This window comes from Esox lucius, chromosome 1 (assembly GCF_011004845.1).
Source record: "Esox lucius isolate fEsoLuc1 chromosome 1, fEsoLuc1.pri, whole genome shotgun sequence".
Classification (NCBI taxonomy): domain Eukaryota; kingdom Metazoa; phylum Chordata; class Actinopteri; order Esociformes; family Esocidae; genus Esox; species Esox lucius.
The window spans coordinates 25,637,442-25,656,266 of NC_047569.1; the positions used below are offsets into that span (position 1 = coordinate 25,637,442).

Sequence of the window (18,825 nt, forward strand, 5' to 3'; positions counted from 1 at the left end):
CAGCAAAAACACAACCTCAATAGATTGTGGTGCATACCATATACATTTTACAGTTATTAAATAGACCTTTCCGAACATCTCTTCCAAAGACCACTGGCCGACTTGTGTAGCCCATGAGCGGTCTATGGTACCCAAGACAGACATTTATCAAATTGATGCGGTATGTACCACAATCGATTGGGGTTCACCAAAGTTGCGTTTTTGCTGTGACATAACATTTGTTATTTCACTTAAATAATTGCTATTTCACAAAGTCCTATGAAAATGCATTACCTACATGTTCTACTCGCATGTTCTGTCCTCTACATCTGTGTCCCCTTGGCTTTCCTTACTTCCTCCAAGAGCAACATTTCGTAAACAAATTATGTAAATGATAATGTACAGGGTTTGCACACAGACGTTCTCACAGCATAATGAGATGGCTGCTGGTCCTGCAGTGATGCATTCAAATTGAGACAATCATTACAGTCAGAGCTATGTGTTGTAAAAGGTACATCCTAATGCTGGGTTAATGCTGTAGTGGTCAAAGCCATTCTGGAAAACAGTGCCTGACCACCAGTTTGGTTGAGGGTTAGTGTTCGAGCAGGTTATTCCTAGGTGCTACAGGTCTAACATCAAATCTCCCTCTGTCCCAGGGAGAGGGTGTACGAGAGAGGGTATAGCAGGGAGAGGGTGTACGAGGGACAGGGTGTAGCAGGGAGAAGGTGTACAAGAGAGGGTGTAGCAGGGAGAGGGTGTATGAGGGACAGGGTGTAGCAGGGAGAGGGTGTATGAGGGACAGGGTGTAGCAGGGAGAGGGTGTATGAGGGACAGGGTGTAGCAGGGAGAGGGTGTATGAGGGACAGGGTGTAGCAGGGAGAGGGTGTGTGAGGGAGAGGGTGTAGAAGGAAGAGGGTGTGCTGGGTTAGGGTTTAGGGTGTAGATGGGAGTGGTAAAAGTGCTAAAGTTCCAGCCTGCTCTGCTCTGAATTGTCACACACACACACACACACACACACACACACTGAAGTGTCAAGATGTTAATATCAGTAGAATAGTGTTTAATTAGAAGAGTACTGGCTGAACGTTAACACCCCTCTTCCTCCTCTTCCTTACTGTCTTTCAACCCCACCTCCCCTGACACCTCCCCTGACACCTCCCCTGACACCTCTGGCAGCCCAGGTCATTACCACACATCTTTAATGAATTCCCACCATGTTTTCCTGTCGGCCGTACATCTAATTAGCTCACAATAATGTATCGAACTCACGCTGCAGATAGATAATAATATGCATGAATTTGCAGTGAAGAAGCGTTCAGGGGGTGACATCCCTCAGAGAGGAATGGTGTGGCAGGCGCTGTCGTCTTCCAGTTAGTCACAGTTCAGATCAGAGAGGCGACGAAGACACGCATGCACGCAAACACAAGCACACACAGACAAAGACACACACACACACACTAATTATCCTGAAGGATGTGTGATCTCTACTACTCTTGCCACCTTCTTCCTTCTTCTCTCGCTTCAAATAACGGTAGTATTGCTCCATATGAGCAGTGGAGTGCAGGTTTCCAACAGCGCAGCGCTGCTTCACAGTGAACCAACACTGAATGAGTGGCTGACTCTTTAAACAAAGACAACGCATCTGTAGGTCGTGGCTGGCATGTTTTAACAGCCTGTCAACAACAACATACATTTATCGTGATAGAATAATTACATTTGTGGTATGGAGAGATGAGTATACGTCCACACCAGAGCTGCATGCAACCATCAAATAAGAGGGGAAAGTATGGAAGTATGAGGGGAAAGTATGGAAGAGAGGACAGAGGAAGTAGGAGAGGCGAGGGGAGGACAGGAAGTAGGACAGGGGAGGGGAGGAGAGGACAGGTAGTAGGAGAGGGGAGGAGAGGAAAAACTAACCCGCGACAGTGTTCAGGAACATTAGGTACTCAAAGTTGGAGATCTCCCTCCTCTGCCAGCGCTGGGTCATGTTGGAAGACTTGAATAGCTGTCGGGGCGTCGCCATGGAGATACGCCTGCACGCCAACAAAGAAAGAACAACCTTGGGCTGTGTCTAAAATGGCACCCTTTGCTTTATGTAATGACCACTCAATTAAGAGAAATTCAAACCAATTGTACTCAGCCTTTGGTCAAAAGAATCCTAAGTCCACACTCCCATAGTCTAGCTAAAGTCCAACATTCCCAAACAATCATTCAATAAGAGCTCAGATCAGCAGACACTGGCACACTGTGACTGCTTCATCAACATTTTGAAGACTGGCGCCTTGTTCAGTCATGACCACAGAATTTAGCGTCCTGCAGGGCTTGGTGTGAATTTTACTCAACATATGGTAAGAATCAAGACTTGGATCGAGGCTGTTTCTAAAAAAACTCACACAGTCATGACGTCAAGTCATAAGGCAGAGCCTTACATCATTTAAAAATAGCTAAAACTACTATCAAACCATAAGCTAACACCAACAGCCAACGCTAATTACCAAATCAATAGCTAAAACTACTATCAAACCATAAGCTAACACCAACAGCCAACGCTAATTACCAAATCAATATCTAAAACTACTATCAAACCATAAGCTAATACCAACAGCCAACGCTAATTACCAAATCAATATCTAAAACTACTATCAAACCATAAGCTAACACCAACAGCCAACGCTAATTACCAAACCAAGCTAACACCAACAGCCAATGCTAATTACCAAACCAATAGCTAACACATGCTAACCAACTGATAGCTAGGAATACACACAACCTGATGGTAAGGTCTAGAGGTGTGCTATGGAACTCAGTTCTGGGTGGAGGAGGTAGGAGAAATGGACCGTTCCTCTGGTGACGCCTGCATGCGGTACAGTATAACCAGCCAGGGAGGCTGCTACTCGCTCCGATGGAGACCTCCCTTAGAGAATTAGGTCGGTTCCGTCAGGGTGAATGACCACTCACTACAGTGACGGCTACAACAGGACCTAGAATGTCTCTGATTCAGGCCCGGTTCGCTCCTGGCAGGGCCGGCTCCACACTCCATGAAACCAAAGAGGTAGGTGGCTAGAGCAATAACACATGGCCTGCTAAATGATACGACACAACGCACTACAAAATTCTACTTTGGATCTAATAAGACAGACGAGGAATTGCAATACAAAACGGCTTAAAAATGCTTAATGTTCTAGAAACAGCGTGTGTGTGTGTGTTTGCATGTTACCTGGCTTGTGGCAGGCCATAGCTGGTTCCCACTCCCACCCTGGGGAGGCTGTAGACCACCCGCTTAACGGTGGCCTGGTCAGGGAAATTGAACATCACCGACGCTTGGAGGAGAGGAAACTAAGCTTAATAAATCCTTCTAAACGACACTGTTATTATGCAACTATAGCAGTTTATTACATCCATTTGTTTATTTAAGTATTATAATATAACCCTCATAATGTCAACAGGACATATATAAGAGTGTGTGTATCCTAGGGCTCTACAGTCAATGCAGTGTGTGTGTGTGTTGAGACCAGGGCCATGGCCGCAGCTTGTCATGCCTACTCCTGTTAGCCATGAAGACCTCCAGTCCAGTGTTCTGGAGCAGGTATCGCCTGGAGAAGACCGCTCTGATCTCACTGAACATCCATTTACCGTGGAGACCCTCGGAGTAGGCCAGTACCTACAGAGGAGAGGAGGAGCGGTAGGACGGAGGAGGTGGGGGAAGGGAGGAGGGATGAGAAGGAGAAACCACGGTAAGGGTTAACAATGTGACTAAGACAGACCAGGGGATACAGTACTGTAGGTTGAAGCCAGCCTGAATGTTTCCATTTGTCCCTCCACATTATAATACTACAGATTCCCTGCTGGTTTATGTGTTATGAACCTCCAAACACCTGGCCTCTGTGTCTTTAACACCAAGTTCAGGGGGTCTGCAACACACAACCAGGGTGTAGAAACACAGGAAAAACAGACTTCAGGTTTACACATCAATATGAACACCAGGAGAGGAGGGGGTGAGAGGGGGTGAGAGGGGGTGAGAGGGGGTGAGAGGGGGTGAGAGGGGGTGGGGGAGCCGGGAAGAGGGGGATCATTAGTGTGCAGCACCTCTGGGACAGCAGATCTACCGAGGGAGATCAAGAGATGCCTCCATGACAGGTGAGAATGATCCCCCTAACACACCTCCCTCGCTCCATCCTTCCCTACCCTGGCCCTCCCTCCTTCCCTACCCCGGCCCTCCCTCCTTCCCTACCCCGGCCCTCCCTCCTTCCCCCTTATTCGTCCAGCACTGTCTGAGCCCAGGGGACAGCCCCGTCTCCCCAGGTTACAATCACACACATTCCCATCCTGTATGAGGAGCTAGACTCCAACACGGACAAGAGAACTGGTCAGCGCGGAGTGGGAGAGAACAGCTAAAACGCACAGAGGGAAACTAGCTGCAGCCTGACAGACTGACAGTCGGACGAAGGGGAGGGTGCGGGGGGGGGGGGCAGAGTAAGATGTTGAGTTGGGGAGGTTAGGTTCAATGCTAATGCTCATTTAAAACAGTGACAGGCAGGAAGAGAGGAGGAGTGAAGGAGAAAAGAGGAGGGGAGGCGTGGAGAACAGAGCCAGCGGTGCCTTAATTTCTCCCCGGAATAGCTGTGGCTCGACCTCCCCGCCACATCAAAGTCTCTTGAGCTCAATTAGAAGTGGATTAGATGGAGAGGAGTGGAGAGGCTGGATGTGTGGTGGCCAGGCAGAGGAAAGGAGGGAGGAAAGAGCTCAGGGAGAGGTGGTGTTATCTCGGCTTCTTCTCCCTGTGCCTGCCTAGGTTGTCCCCCCTGCAACCCCACACTCTAACAGTTGTCATATAGACACAGACTGCCTGCTGAGAGGACACTGTATGGACCGCAGTAAGGAATCGCTAAGGATGAGGAGAGATGGAGAAGAACAAGGGGTAGAGAGAGTGAGAAAGGGAGAGGCGGACAGGAGATATGAGAAGGAAGAAGGATGGATGTGGTTCAAGAGATGAGAAGAATGATATGGAAAGATGAGAGATACCTAGACACGACTGAGATATATTGAGATTCTAATGTTATAATGTATGTCCTGATAAGCAGATGTTTTCAGCTTCCTTTCCCATGTCTGTCTTTGTCTCGGATTGCATCACTAATAGTGAACGACCAAAACAGCCTCTGCTGCAGTGACACAGAACAAAGAGCAGGCCAGGCCACAGGGCTAAAGACAGACAGCACAGGCCAAAGGCAAAACACACAGGCTAAAAGACCTCGGCTCCAAACGGCCCACATCAAAACATTATGTCAGAACAACAAAGCCTTGGTTTAAACCAACAAGCAGCGAGGGCCCCTCTAGACCAGAGGCTTGACAAAGCCCAGAGAGAGAAGCAGCTGTAAAAAATGCCATTTAATGAACCTGTCTGCTCAAGCTGTCCCCTGCTTGTCAGAGGTGTCAGAGCTGACGAGCGCTGGGGACATAGCCAGTCAGCCAGCCAGGCAGCCAGACACACAGCCAGTAAGCCAGCCCCCAGTCACATATAGCCATGCCAGTGCGTGTTGTGTGTGTGTGTGTGACAGCCCACCCCGGCCTGCCAGCTGGAGACTTCAGCCCAAATCTAATCATCCAACAACCAGGCAGGACCTCCAGACCGCTCTCCCAACCACCCCCATGCCCTCCCTCCCAGCCACCCCTTGCCCTCCCTCCAATCCACCCCCTGCCCTCCCTCCCTCCCTCCCATCCACCCCCTGCCCTCCCTCCCTCCAATCCACCCACTGCCCTCCCTCCCTCCCTCCCAGCCACCCCTTGCCCTCCCTCCCTCCCAGCCACCCCTTGCCCTCCCTCCCTCCCTCCCTCCCATCCACCCCCTGCCCTCACTCCCTCCCAGCCACCCCCTGCCCTCCCTTCTAGCCGGCGACCCCGTACCGGTTATGGTCTGCTCACAGGCTGTCACATTACAGGGGGATGGGGGGGCTGGTGGCGGACAGCCTTTTGTTTTCATGCAAGTCTCTTCCTTCACACACGGACATGTACACACACACACACACGCGCATGTGCTCGCTTGAGCAACAGCATCCATGCACACGCTCATTAAGATCCCATGGTGTGTGCTGCAGCTTTGCTTGTTGGGAGGGAGATCATTCCTTAATGACCATAATGCAATTGAATGGTTTCTGTGTGTTTTTTTTCTTTCTCTCTGTGATGTGACAGAAGGTGACTAGCTGCAATGAGCCAGAGGAACATCACATCAGTGAAATATTGTGACATGAGGAGCGACAAACGTTACAGCAGTGTTAATGCCGAACCCAAATTGGAATATTATAGAACACATTACACACTTAACACACATAGAAACCATTTCCATATAGACATCATTTCAGAGTCCAGAGGCAGTGAATGGCTTACACCAGGACAGGCCATTGCCCTGTAGTTTGGTAGGACCTCGGCTTTACAAGTTTAGCAAGTATTTTTTGATCAAATATGTTGCTGATGGTATAGTCTCGGTAGGGCAATTTAGTTTCACTGCTGTCTTTTACCTAATGGCCAACTTAATTATTGCCATTTGAATGGACTGATTGCTCAATGATTATCCCTATAGTTGTGGACTTAGATCAGTTTCAGGGCCATTTGTGTAATAGTCCTGCTATTTTGTGCGTGTGCTGTAGTGAAAATATTAGCAATTAGTGCTAATTGTTAATACCTCAGTCTCCTCTTATTTTTAAACAGTGTCTATCTGTATGAAGGTTGCGCTGTCGCCCAAAGACAATGTGCCGACTTGTCCTGCTGAATTATACTGAGAAGGAGAGGAAGGCTCTCCTACAGTCTCTCACCTCAGTATCTGTGTTATTTTCAGAAAATCTCTTAGGCACTTTTGTAGTTTTGGCAAGTATGCGTGTTTTCTGTCCCTGTTCACTTTTCTCTCAGTAGGATTTACAGATGGTGCCCAACCCGTAGATGCAACCCTTTTAATTTGAATGTAACACACAACCCATGCAGAATTCCTGTTACAGAGTTGGGATCTGCTAATTTGTGATGAATAAAGCTGAGTTCCTCTCTGCCTACACTGTATTGCCCTTTTGTCTCTGGACTTGCTTCGGCCTGCTACTAATGATGTCCGGATGACCTATAACCTGCTCGCTTGTCTCTGGAAACATTCTCCGGTTCCTCGCTTCCCTCATCAACTCATCCCTGACCACTGGCTCTTCAAGATGGCCAGTGACACTCGCCTCCTCACAGAAACTGCTCGGATGTACAAAGTAGTGGGTAATATACATTCTTCTATCTTTTGACCCCAAGGTGGCGAAAAGCAGCTCAGCATAAATGTTGGCCCACCACCTCAAACTCAACCTTGACAAGACAGAGCTGCTCTTCATCCTGGAAAAGGCCTGCCTGCTCAAACACATTGTAGTTGACAACGCCACAGTCTCCCCCTCCCGGAGGGCAGAAAAACCTTTCAGTGATCCTGGATAATATCCTGTCTTTCTCTGCAAGCATCAAAGCAGTGACTTGCTCCTTCAGGTTCAACATCGGTAGAGTTTTACCTTTTCTCGAACGGGCCGAGGTGCAGGTCCTAACTCAGTTGTCATCACCCGTCTATTACATCTCTCTGTTGGCGGTGCTCACCGCTTGTGCCGTCAAAGTCCTGGAAGTTACCCAGAATGCCCCAGATCGCCTGGTGTTCCCCCCTGTCACCTCACTCCCCTGCACACTCCATTGGCTTCCAGTGTGGTTAAGCACTGTTCAGACACCACTGGCCTCTTGGCTACCCCACTGATAGGATCGAAAAGAATTCTAGCAATCTAAAGTGATTAACGGGAATAAACCAATAAACACACCTGATATACAGTGTATTAGGGCAAAGCTACAAGTTCCAAACTTGCACAAAGGAAGTTCAAACGTAATGAGTACGAAAATATAATTTCAAATATCCAACAATGTGATATTACTGTTATTCATTACCCTGTACTATCCTACACTCTTCAAATTATGCAAACTCTATACTGCCCAGATGTATTGGACATATAGTATTCCAAGCATTTTGGTCATGTGGATTTGACGGCTGCTCCGTGTGTGGGAGTGTGTCAGGCACTTGAGGCTATAATAATATGATTAAGTCGGTCTCATGCCAGCATGACTGATATAGTTATAGAATAGAGTGGACCGGTGACAACCTGCAATGATGGAGCCTCCTATGTTTTCTCCCCTCACTCAGCTAATAGGCTTCTAGTGGAAAGGCCTGACACTGCTGTGTCCTCAACCCAGGGGATGGAGAGAACAGTGCAGGGAGAGAGAGAGAAGAAGACAGGTTGTGAAAGAGTAGTTCCATGACTGCTCCCCAGGTACAGAGTGGGGAGGACTTCACACTAAGTAATGTGGAGCGTCAGTATACACTGAACACTGCCTAAACACCCTTATCTCATGGAGAGGCAGAGAAATAGAGGGGGAGAGGGAGGGAATGAGGAGGTGGAGAGAGTGAGGAGAATGGGGAGGGAGGGAGGAGAGAAAGAGATGTTTCCAACCTGACCCCCGGGTTCACAGAGATGTGTGATGAACAGGAGAAACCCTGGTACAATAACCAAAGCATATTATGCATCCATGACAGAGTGGACAGACGACCAAGGGAGCATTGGACATCAGAGAAAACGTGCGAGTTCACAATGGGTGTAGAAGTAACATAATAAAGCTTTATATGAATGCGAAAATGTTGGAGTTGGTCCTTAATGACATTCTGCACATTTCACAACGATGAGACACATTTCACAACTTACTGTTCCACTTTTAAACTGTTAAAACTCTTTAACTCTGCTTTACTCTGCTTTCTGCTCGCCATCCTGTCAGAAAGGTATTAATCTTTTCCTTCTTTAAATTCATGGTTAGGGAACATAGCCACTGGCCTCTCAACCCTAATTTCAAAACAAAGGAAACAAATCTCATTACGTTTGTCGACAAGTGTCAAGCAGCTCTGGAAATGTGCATATCATTTCTCTTCCATTAAAGTGTGTGTGTGTGTGTGCGTGTGTGTCTGTGTGAGCGAGAGAGAGAAAGACATAGGAAATAAAACAGAAGGACCAGCCAAAAAACAACCAATCGCTGAAAAAAAAAGGGGGGGATAATCCATTAAAAAAGTATTGCTATGTTCAATTAAGTAAATGAGAGGCGACATATATCTGAACACTATGACCGATGCCTGTCATAAACCAACCTTTTACTGCAACTATAATCCTGGCTTGGTCTCTTTCAGATTTATGGTGAAGTCTTCCCAAATATCAAAGCATGCATTCCATCTGATCTTCACTCGCCATGACAACTGTTATGACTGGTATGAGGGTGGAAATAGGGAAACATTCAAACTCTCCGAGATTATAGTTAGGAAGCAAAGCGCTTGGTTCCCTTCTCCCAGTCCCATATCTCAACTTTAATAAAGTAGCAGGCTCCTAAAGCAGGTATTGGGGAAAATAAGATACAGATTTGCATAATCAGTGTCACTATCCATTTGTGTGTCGGTTGGAGTGTGGAGAGATGACAGGGTTGTGGCTGGCGGGAGGCAGCAGGGCTGGTGTTCTGGGACCACTGGGATAAAAGGATGAATATACATCACATGAGGCTGCTGCTGCCAGATCACTGCCCCAAATGTCCACCCAAGTTTGTCAATAATGTTTAAGTCACAACACTTGAATTTCACACAGTTTAACAGGTGGGGGCTGTGTAGTGGGGGGGGGGGGGGGGGGGGGGGTTCTCAAACGTGATGGAAAAGTGAGGGGTGGGTTCAGCTTTCTGGGGTCTCTATGAGGGAGGTCAGTAAAACCTAAACTCTGGTCTACCACACCATCACAGTACAGTCACACACAGTATAGATACAGAAAATAGAAATATGTATATATATACCATCTCTAGTTTCATAGTATACAAATTTATTTGTGTCTCTCTATCTCGTTGCAACTACTCCTGACGGATTCAGGAGAGTTGAAGATTGCGGCAAGCCTGTTTCCTACTGTAGACATCCAGTCAAAGCCATGCAGCTTTCTCACTCTTGCAGCTTATTACCATGGTATCTGTTATTAACATGGTACCTATGATTACCAAAACCTCTGTCATTACCACAGTATCTGTTATTACCACAATCTCTGTTATTACCACGGTATCTGTTATTACCACAAACTCTTTTATTACCACGGTTTCTGTCATTACCAAAATCTCTGTTATTACTACGGTATCTGTTATTACCACAATCTATGATATTACCACAGTACCTGTTATTACCACAATCTATGATATTACCACGGTATCTATTATTACCACAAACTCTTTTATTACCACGGTTTCTGTCATTACCAAAGTCTCTGTTATTACTACGGTATCTGTTATTACCACAAACTCTTTTATTACCACGGTTTCTGTCATTACCAAAATCTCTGTTATTACTACGGCATCTGTTATTACCACAATCTATGATATTACCACGGTTTCTGTCATTACCAAAATCTCTGTTATTACTACGGTATCTGTTATTACCACAATCTATGATATTACCACGGTATCTGTAATTACCACAAACTCTGTCATCACCACGGTATCGGTTATAACCACAATCTCTGTTATTACCACGGTATCTGTAATTAACAAAATCTCGTGGGCTGCCTAAGGGAGTTGCTCAAGTGCGATGAGACCAGAATGTCCGGCTGACAATTCTTCCACCTCCCTGGCGAGTACAGTCAAGGATCAAACCTAGACTATAGTGGCCAGCATGGTGCTACGAAAGAGCACCTTAGATAGCAGTGGCACCTGAATCCAAGAAAATAAAATGTTCCAGATAGCTAGTGTCAGTTACCCTTTCCATATCTTCAATATCTATGCAACAACCAGAGCCCAGTTTCATATGGCCTACACTAAGGAGTGACACTAACGGGAAGGGAAGACTTATTCACAGACTTAGCAGCCCATAAGATGACTGAAATCCCCCTGGCCAGCACCAAGCTGAGGCTTAAGTCCCATCCCACGTCTCTATGCTTTATATAGGACGGGTGAGAAGGGAGGGAAAGATAGACATGCAGGAAAGAGAGGAATGGATGAAAAGGAGAAGAAGACCATGTGGTTAGAGAAGGTCTGATGAGCAATGAGAGCCTCTTGCGTCCTCATGAATCTTGTCTTTCTACCTCTGCTCCAGAGCTCCCCTTTACACTGAGGTGATAACAGGCTCATCCATTACACTTGTATCCCTACTATTCACTGGGAATTGCTTAAAATATGTTCGGAATTTGTCTCCCCTCATATAATTCTCGGTGTCGTTCACGGTATATCATCCGGAAACCACGCAGCCTCCCTTTCCGCCGGACGCTCTTTGAGGATTATGGGCGGTGACACCTCCGGGACGCAGTCGGAATCTGGAGCATCATTTTTTCAGGCATAAAGTGGAATTAGCCTGACTGATGTGTCAGCGCCGACTGCACAACAAGCCATGGAAGCCAGCAGAGGGCTGAGGGGGGTTGTGGGCCGAGTTAAAGGTAGAGCAGGTTGTTATCTACAGGCTTCTCAGGACGCCAGGCAGAGTGTGTAAATGTATGCTAATGTGAGGCTAGCCCTGCAGGCTGGGAGCAGCACTCAGAGCAGGACACTAATCTGGCTGTTGACTGCAGTAGATCATTTGGACTTGATCCTCTTGTAATTATATAGTTTAAATCTTTTTACCCGTGCTAATCCCAAGCCATGTGGAAACCTCTTGAATTCAGGCGTGTAGCCTGCTCAGTAGCTAGCGCTTGCTAGCGGATGTCTCACTCTCACTTCGACCCCCCACTCCACGCACACACACACACACACAGACAATCACACACAGAAAGGGCACACCAAAAATAATGAATCCGAAGTTTACAACTGCAATAATAGACATCCGTATAGAATTCTGATTCATCAGATAGACAGACAGAGGCAGACAGCCCTGGGCTATGGGGGGTGACTAGAGGAGGCAGAAATGGGCGGAGAAAGAGCCTCTCCCCATCTTTGTCTTGATGCCATGGCTTTGTGAGAAAGGATAGACTGGAGGAAAGACTGGAGTATGTGTTTTGCCTGCTGAGTGTGAGCGCGTGTTGTCCAGAGGGAATCCAGAAGGCCATGTTGCCAAAGCAGACAGGCCTGACAAGCTGTGTGGCGTGCTGTAATTTGACTAATTACACTGGATTAAAGCATATTAATGCAAGCTGTTTTCTGTAGGGTTAATGACCTATAGACACAGACAGCCAGGCTCCTCCTAAACCCTAAACCAAGGTAAAAAATTGGAAGCCAGGACTTTTAAGAAATAGTAAAAGAAAGAACATGAAAAATCCTCGAAATCTAATTTCTGGATAGTGGTGAATGTTAAAAATAAAAATAAACTTTGTGGAGATGACACCTCAGTTCATTATACATTCGTGAACTTCATTTTCATACATCCCTTCCACTGTTCTCACTCCTTCTCTCTGTCTTCTCTCTGCTGGAAATGAGTATACACAGGACATTCAAAATCCCCATGGAACCTCAGAATCTACAGGCTCCTTCATTGAAGAGGAACATGTTGTGTTTCTGCATGACAACAACGGAACCTGAATGTAATCATTAACCAAATATGAGTATGAAACCAGATAGTGAGGCGTTGGAATCTTAATATTCTATCCAAAGCCAAACTACCTATTTGTTCTGGTTTCACCGACAGAGACTCAGGTCTTAGCAAGTTGTACTGGGATTTATCAGGAAAACTGTAATGGTGTATCCAAAAGACAAACCATCTGAAATTACAAGAAAAATACCAAAGTCGAATACATACTTTATTATTCAACAATTTTATTGTTAAGATTCCAGAATTCAATAGAAAACAAATGACGTCATAAGTTCAATTTTTGAATGGTTGAAATTTAAATGACCATAGAATGTTTTAATTACACTTTTTTTTTTTTTTTTACCCCAATTGTCTATATATAATTCTATGAAATGGTATATTCATATTTTATTATGTAGTAATAATATCATTATGATAGAGGGGGTGTATAAAAAATTAGGATGTGTGTTTTATCACAAATCCTCTCTAAATAGTCCCAAATCAATCAGAAAGTCAGACAAAAGAAGAAGCAGTTCCTCTGTCTGTAACACACTGTAATAATAGTCATAAAGCAGCATTAGGAAGACAGAATACCAAAGAGGCTTACAGCCTAGTTTCATGAAACATTTAGGCTGAACTTCCAAGGCTATGGTGATGAAAGAAGGTGCCTGTTGGAGAGAGAGGAGAGAGGGCTTCAGGGAGCCCCAGCTAGTATTGTACAGGAGTCACATCAAATTAATACTGAGGGCCATTTGCAGCCTTTCTTCTTCCAGGCTTTTCAGAATGGATTAACTATGAAAACTCAGAAATTACTAAAGCACCTATTAAGCACTATACTGAGCCTTTCTTCTCACTGCCTTTGAAAGTGTTTGAATATGCTCGGGCATTCAATCTACTCATGAGAAAAAAGTTATTGTTTGCATGCTTGATTAAACCTGATGACAGGCTCGATAAAGGAGGCCGTAAAACAAATCTACACCTGAACTTTAAACAAATGACAACTTAAAGATACAGCTATACAACTCATAGCAGGCCAGAGCACGAACAAATGTGTTTGTTACTCAGAAGAAATGAGACGTTATGGACGGTATATAAAATCAAACCTTCATTAAAAGGTTGACATCTTCTGGGAATCTGTTCTACACAGTCCTGTGGAAGAATGTGCGTGATTATGTACATGCTGAAACCCTCTTGAGATTGTTTCTGCTAAACTGAAAGGTCTCCAGACTCAGTCCCTCTATGCTCTCTTTCTGCTGGTTCAAAGGCTCTCTGGGAGCCATGAATTGTAATTGTAACTGCTAACAGGATTGCAGAGGGCCCAAACGGAGCCACTTGAGCAGCAGGTCGTGTGGAGTTAAACGCCTGTCAGACACTCAAAGCCCCCAGCATGGGAAGTGGTCCTCAAAGGCCCTCAAAGGCCTGCCGCCACCACCAACCGCAATACATCCAGTCCCTCTCAACATATTCTGGGCTCTGCAGTACCCCTCTCCTCTTGCTAGATAGGAACATGTTAAAAATGAAACATGGCTTCTTTAAGGTTCGAATCGGCTATAGGCGAAGCAATGGCACCGCTCGTCAATGTGCCTTTGGACATAGTTATGTTGATGAAACTGAGGTGAGGAACATCCAGGCTGACATTACCGTACATATTCTGCTGTTCCAGTGGCCTTGCAAAGATGGGTGAGGGAGAAGGAAACGGGGTTTGATGTCGGTAGTATGTGCTGTTCTATCGTAGCTGATAAACCATTAAGGATTCCAGCATTAAGGTACTGATTTGCAATTCACAACACAACATTTCCTGAGTATTTAGTTCACATTTTCACCCGAACGTTTCCACGAAAAACATACAACTGCAACAACCTATACTCCAGCTCTTGTATCCCTACCACAGTTCCACAACCCCCACACGCAACCCTCCCCTGTCTTTTCACAGCGTGAAGGACCCCGCCATGACCCTTATTAAACTCTTAATTGGATTGCGAATCGCTTGGAGGAAAAATTCTACATCCTTCATTCAACTCTGATTTAATTCTTTCAGCATTCCTCTCAGTAGTTCACTGCCCGCCACAACAATAAAAATCCTAAAGAAATGTATAAAAAAAACCCACTAACAGATACCCCTGGAAATGCAATAGGCAAAATGAACCGCTCTCCTTCAGAGACAGAGACAAGTGAGTTTCCCAGGAAAAGAGCAGCATGGCGACTGACAGAGAGAAACAAAGCCCAGAACAGCCCATTGTGTTTCTTTTCACTGTTGTAATGGTCTTAAAATGGTCAACAGTAGGCTATTTTTCACAATACTCACTAGTCTGCTTTTCACACATTTTTATCCAAAGCGGCACATAGAACTACATTTCAGTGGACTCTTCTCCATCCATAGGTGCTGGTTTGGAAAAAGAAAGGTTATGTTCAGTTGGTTCCTATACAGATATCTACACATTTCATTAAAAAACAAACGACAAAGAGAAAAAGATGATCTAATACACCTTCAATAACAGTAACAATGTGTGAGGAATGTACACCTCAAAAAAACAAATTACGTTCCTGTCTCCGGTTGTAGTCATGCAGGACACCACGCCTGAATACTGAGCTTCTCAAACAGGACCAATCAGCGAGAAAGCTTCTTGTCTATAATTCTAGAGAATATCTAGTACTCCATAACAACATCAATCCACATCATAATGGAAGACACCATGATGACAATAATTACAATAACATCTCATTAAGAGGACAATGGCAGCGCGGGGAACATTAATAGCAGACAGGTGTACAACACAGTGCAATTATGGAACCTGAAATTAGCTTACAGCCCAGAGGCAAACACAGGGAAAAAGAGAATGCTGTGAAAGAGAGAGCCAGTGTGTGTGTGTATGTGGCTCTGTGAGTTTGTGTAATAAAATCGAGTCAGGGAGATAAAGATGTAAGAAGGAGAATGAGAGAGGGGCTCAGTTAAAAAGGCAAAGTGCTAAAAAGCAAGACCCCTTATCTCTCAGCACCTACATTCTGACCCCTAACCTCTCAGCCTCTATAATCAGACCCCTAACTTCTCAGCCTCTACACTCAGAGCCCTAACCTCTCAGTCCCTACACTCAGACCCCTGACCTCTCAACCCCTACACTCAGACCCCTGACCTCTCAACCCCTACACTCAGACCCCTGACCTCTCAACCCCTATACTCAGACCCCTGATCTCTCAACCCCTACACTCAGACCCCTAACTTATCAGCCTCTACACTCAGAGCTCTAACCTCTCAACCCCTACACTCAGACCCCTGACCTCTTAACCCCTACACTCAGACCCCTGACCTCTCAACCCCTACACTCAGACCCCTGACCTCTCAACCCCTACACTCAGACCCCTGACCTCTTAACCCCTACACTCAGAGCCCTGACCTCTCAGTCCCTACACTCAGACCCCTGACCTCTCAACCCCAACACTCAGACCCCTGACCTCTCAACCCCTACACTCAGACCCCTGACCTCTCAACCCCTACACTCAGACCCCTAACTTCTCAGCCTATACACTCAGAGCCCTAACCTCTCAACCCCTACACTCAGACCCCTGACCTCTTAACCCCTACACTCAGACCCCTGACCTCTCAACCCCTACACTCAGACCCCTGACCTCTCAACCCCTACACTCAGACCCCTGACCTCTCAACCCCTACACTCAGAGCCCTGACCTCTCAACCCCTACACTCAGAGCCCTAACCTCTCATCCCTCAGCATCTACCTTCATAATCCTAACCTCTCATCACCCAGTCTCTACCCTATTATAACCCTAACCTCTTATTGCCTACCCTCTACCCACAGAACTCCAACCTCTTATGCCCCAGTGTCAACCTTATAACCCAAAGCTTCCCAAGCCTCTCATTGCTCACCACTGGCATCTTCTCTAGCCAGGCATTACTGGGCCTAGCTGCAAATGACTGCTTCTCTGACCCTATTACGGTTAACTATATTTAACTTTTACCTAATAAATTAAAGCTTTTGATGGGCTCACCTTCATTTCCTATATTAGAGCTGCTGACTTTATTTCCACTTGACCTTACAGATAACGTAAACCACTAATATATTTTGTTAGACTGCCCCACCCCTGCACATACACACACCTATCCGGGCCTACACCCTCACACATCCCCCCCACCACAATCGGCACCATCACAACAGCCCTGATGCTCTAATACAATTATTCCAGTCTTGACAAAGCTGAAGCCCACTATCGTGTGCTACTTCAGTTCTGCTGCAGTTTCCATTCCAACCCAATCTTCACCACTACCTCCCTGTTCTCTCCTCTCCTCTTCCTCTCTTCTTTTCCTCATCCCCAAATCCAGACATGGACTAAATAAGTCAGTCCTGAGCTCTTCAATCTTTCATTGTCAGGAGCCACCAAGCTGGTCAGTCTCCACAGCCTCAGGGCACAGCCAGAGCAGGTGATGGCCTGGAGGCAGAAACCTACATGTCAGCACTCCCTCTTGCTCCACCCCCCTTCCCTTCCTACTTTCCTCCTCCACCTCCCATTCTGCTCCTACACCCCACCACCCCTTTATGAGGATCATGACCATGTCATGAGTCAGCGTGATGTCTGCACCGTCCAGCTTATCTCCTCTTCATTTGTGCACGCACAAACGCACACACACACACAAACACACACACAGCTATGGACGAGTGGCTAAAGGCCCAATAAGAGCTGACAGACAGACATACAGTTAGTCCTGATGGGTGATTCATCTGAGGTGGTCAATTGCAAGGTAACATTTTTTTATATAACTAACAGACACTAACACAAACTACACACAAGTTACAAATTTACCCAAAGATTAAACAGCTAAATAAATTACCAAACCCCACCCAACACATTACACATTTATTGGAGTATGATTTTCTTGTTTTATCTTCTATGTAAGGTCCAATTTCATCTGGTTTGGGAGAGCTGAAGATCTAGATGTGTCCTCTGATGCACATCTTACCATGCCACTTTGTTTCTTATTACACTGCTCCTCCAAACAGGAAACATTTGCCGGAACCTAAGAGCTCAAAAGAGAGTGCATACCCTGGGCAATAAAAACGATTGAGCTTTCAAGCGCCTGACCCACCAATCCTGCTGGAAAACGTGAACCCCGGTCACGGAGACGCAGCTGTACTGCAAGGCAGTGACTTCGCCACTCAGAACCATTTGGAAGCCCACCGTATTTTAATTTGAGGATGATCTTTTAAACTTTCTCAGATGGCAGTGACACACCTTCCCCATAATGCAGTTTGATCCATGTTAATTAGCGTGTAAAATAAGCAATTGGCTTCCTGCCCCATATGGCCGTCTGTTTCAGCGATGGGGACAGAGATGAGGAGGGAGAGATTTGATTGTAGCATCCTTTCCGTCTGTGCTGCACATTGAGTTTGTGCTGTGTGTGATAACAGACTAATATTCCACACTACTCGCAACAAGCAGAACTAATCAGAGTTGACAAAATGTCTCTGCTGCCATCTTTGTCTTGCATCCGCTCAGGGTGAGCCTCCCTCTCCCAACCTCCTTTCTCCCACCCCCCTGGACCCAGAGAGAGGGCGACAGCAGCAGAAAATGGAGGCGTGCATGTGGCAGAGCAGCAGGGTGGCCAACACGGGGTCAATGCGTACTCCTTTTACACATCATGTACTTTCAGGATTCAATGGGCAAGGATATCATAGATGGATATCATACCTAAATGATTCAGACACTGTAGATACTGGATGGTTCATGTCTACACATTTAGCTGCCTAAAGATTTTACTTAAAATAGGAATTCTATTAGATTTATTGAGCTTGACCAATTTCGACAAAAACAAAAGGTATGTTGCCCCTAAAGGGCTGAAACACTTCTGGTTTTAATCCTCTCCTTCCAACACAGGACTGATTCATGGCACACCAGGTGGGTGTAATTAACTAACAGGTAGAAACAAAATACAGAAGTGTTTCGGCCCTCGGAAACCAGAGGTGAAATTCCTGCCCTGAGTGTTCAGCAAGGTTGGTTGAATATTATTCCAAAGTGCTTTGATGGCTGTCAAATAACCTGTAACCAAGTATTAACCCTGGGGTAAGAAGACATATGCAATCAACAATCCTCAGTTAGTATTACTTAGTAATTCCAAAAAGGCTTTGCTTTTTAAGGCAGCAATTTATGATGACTTCACAAGGGGTGAGTTCACTTTCACTAGCAACTGCACAGCAACTGTTTCTAAATAATGATGACTAGAAATGTCTATAAGCTGGGTGATATTGGTGGATTCGACCCACTTCAGACATCCCTGCCATCATGGAAATGGGGACGAA

The 18,825-nt window shown here is 45.8% G+C and overlaps 1 protein-coding gene across 4 annotated transcripts in view; it reads right to left on the reverse strand.

Annotated features, from left to right (window-relative positions):
* LOC105010769 (neurobeachin) overlaps positions 1-18,825 on the reverse strand; it is a 248,833-nt gene that overhangs the window by 41,126 nt on the left and 188,882 nt on the right. For all 4 annotated transcript variants that reach the window (XM_029119588.2, XM_029119587.2, XM_029119586.2 and 1 more), the window contains 3 exons: positions 3,523-3,640; positions 3,197-3,299; positions 1,897-2,012 (listed from right to left, as the gene is read on the reverse strand). In XM_029119588.2, the coding sequence (XP_028975421.2) occupies positions 1,897-2,012; positions 3,197-3,299; positions 3,523-3,640 (337 nt within the window). The remainder of the gene's footprint in view (positions 1-1,896; positions 2,013-3,196; positions 3,300-3,522; positions 3,641-18,825) is intronic.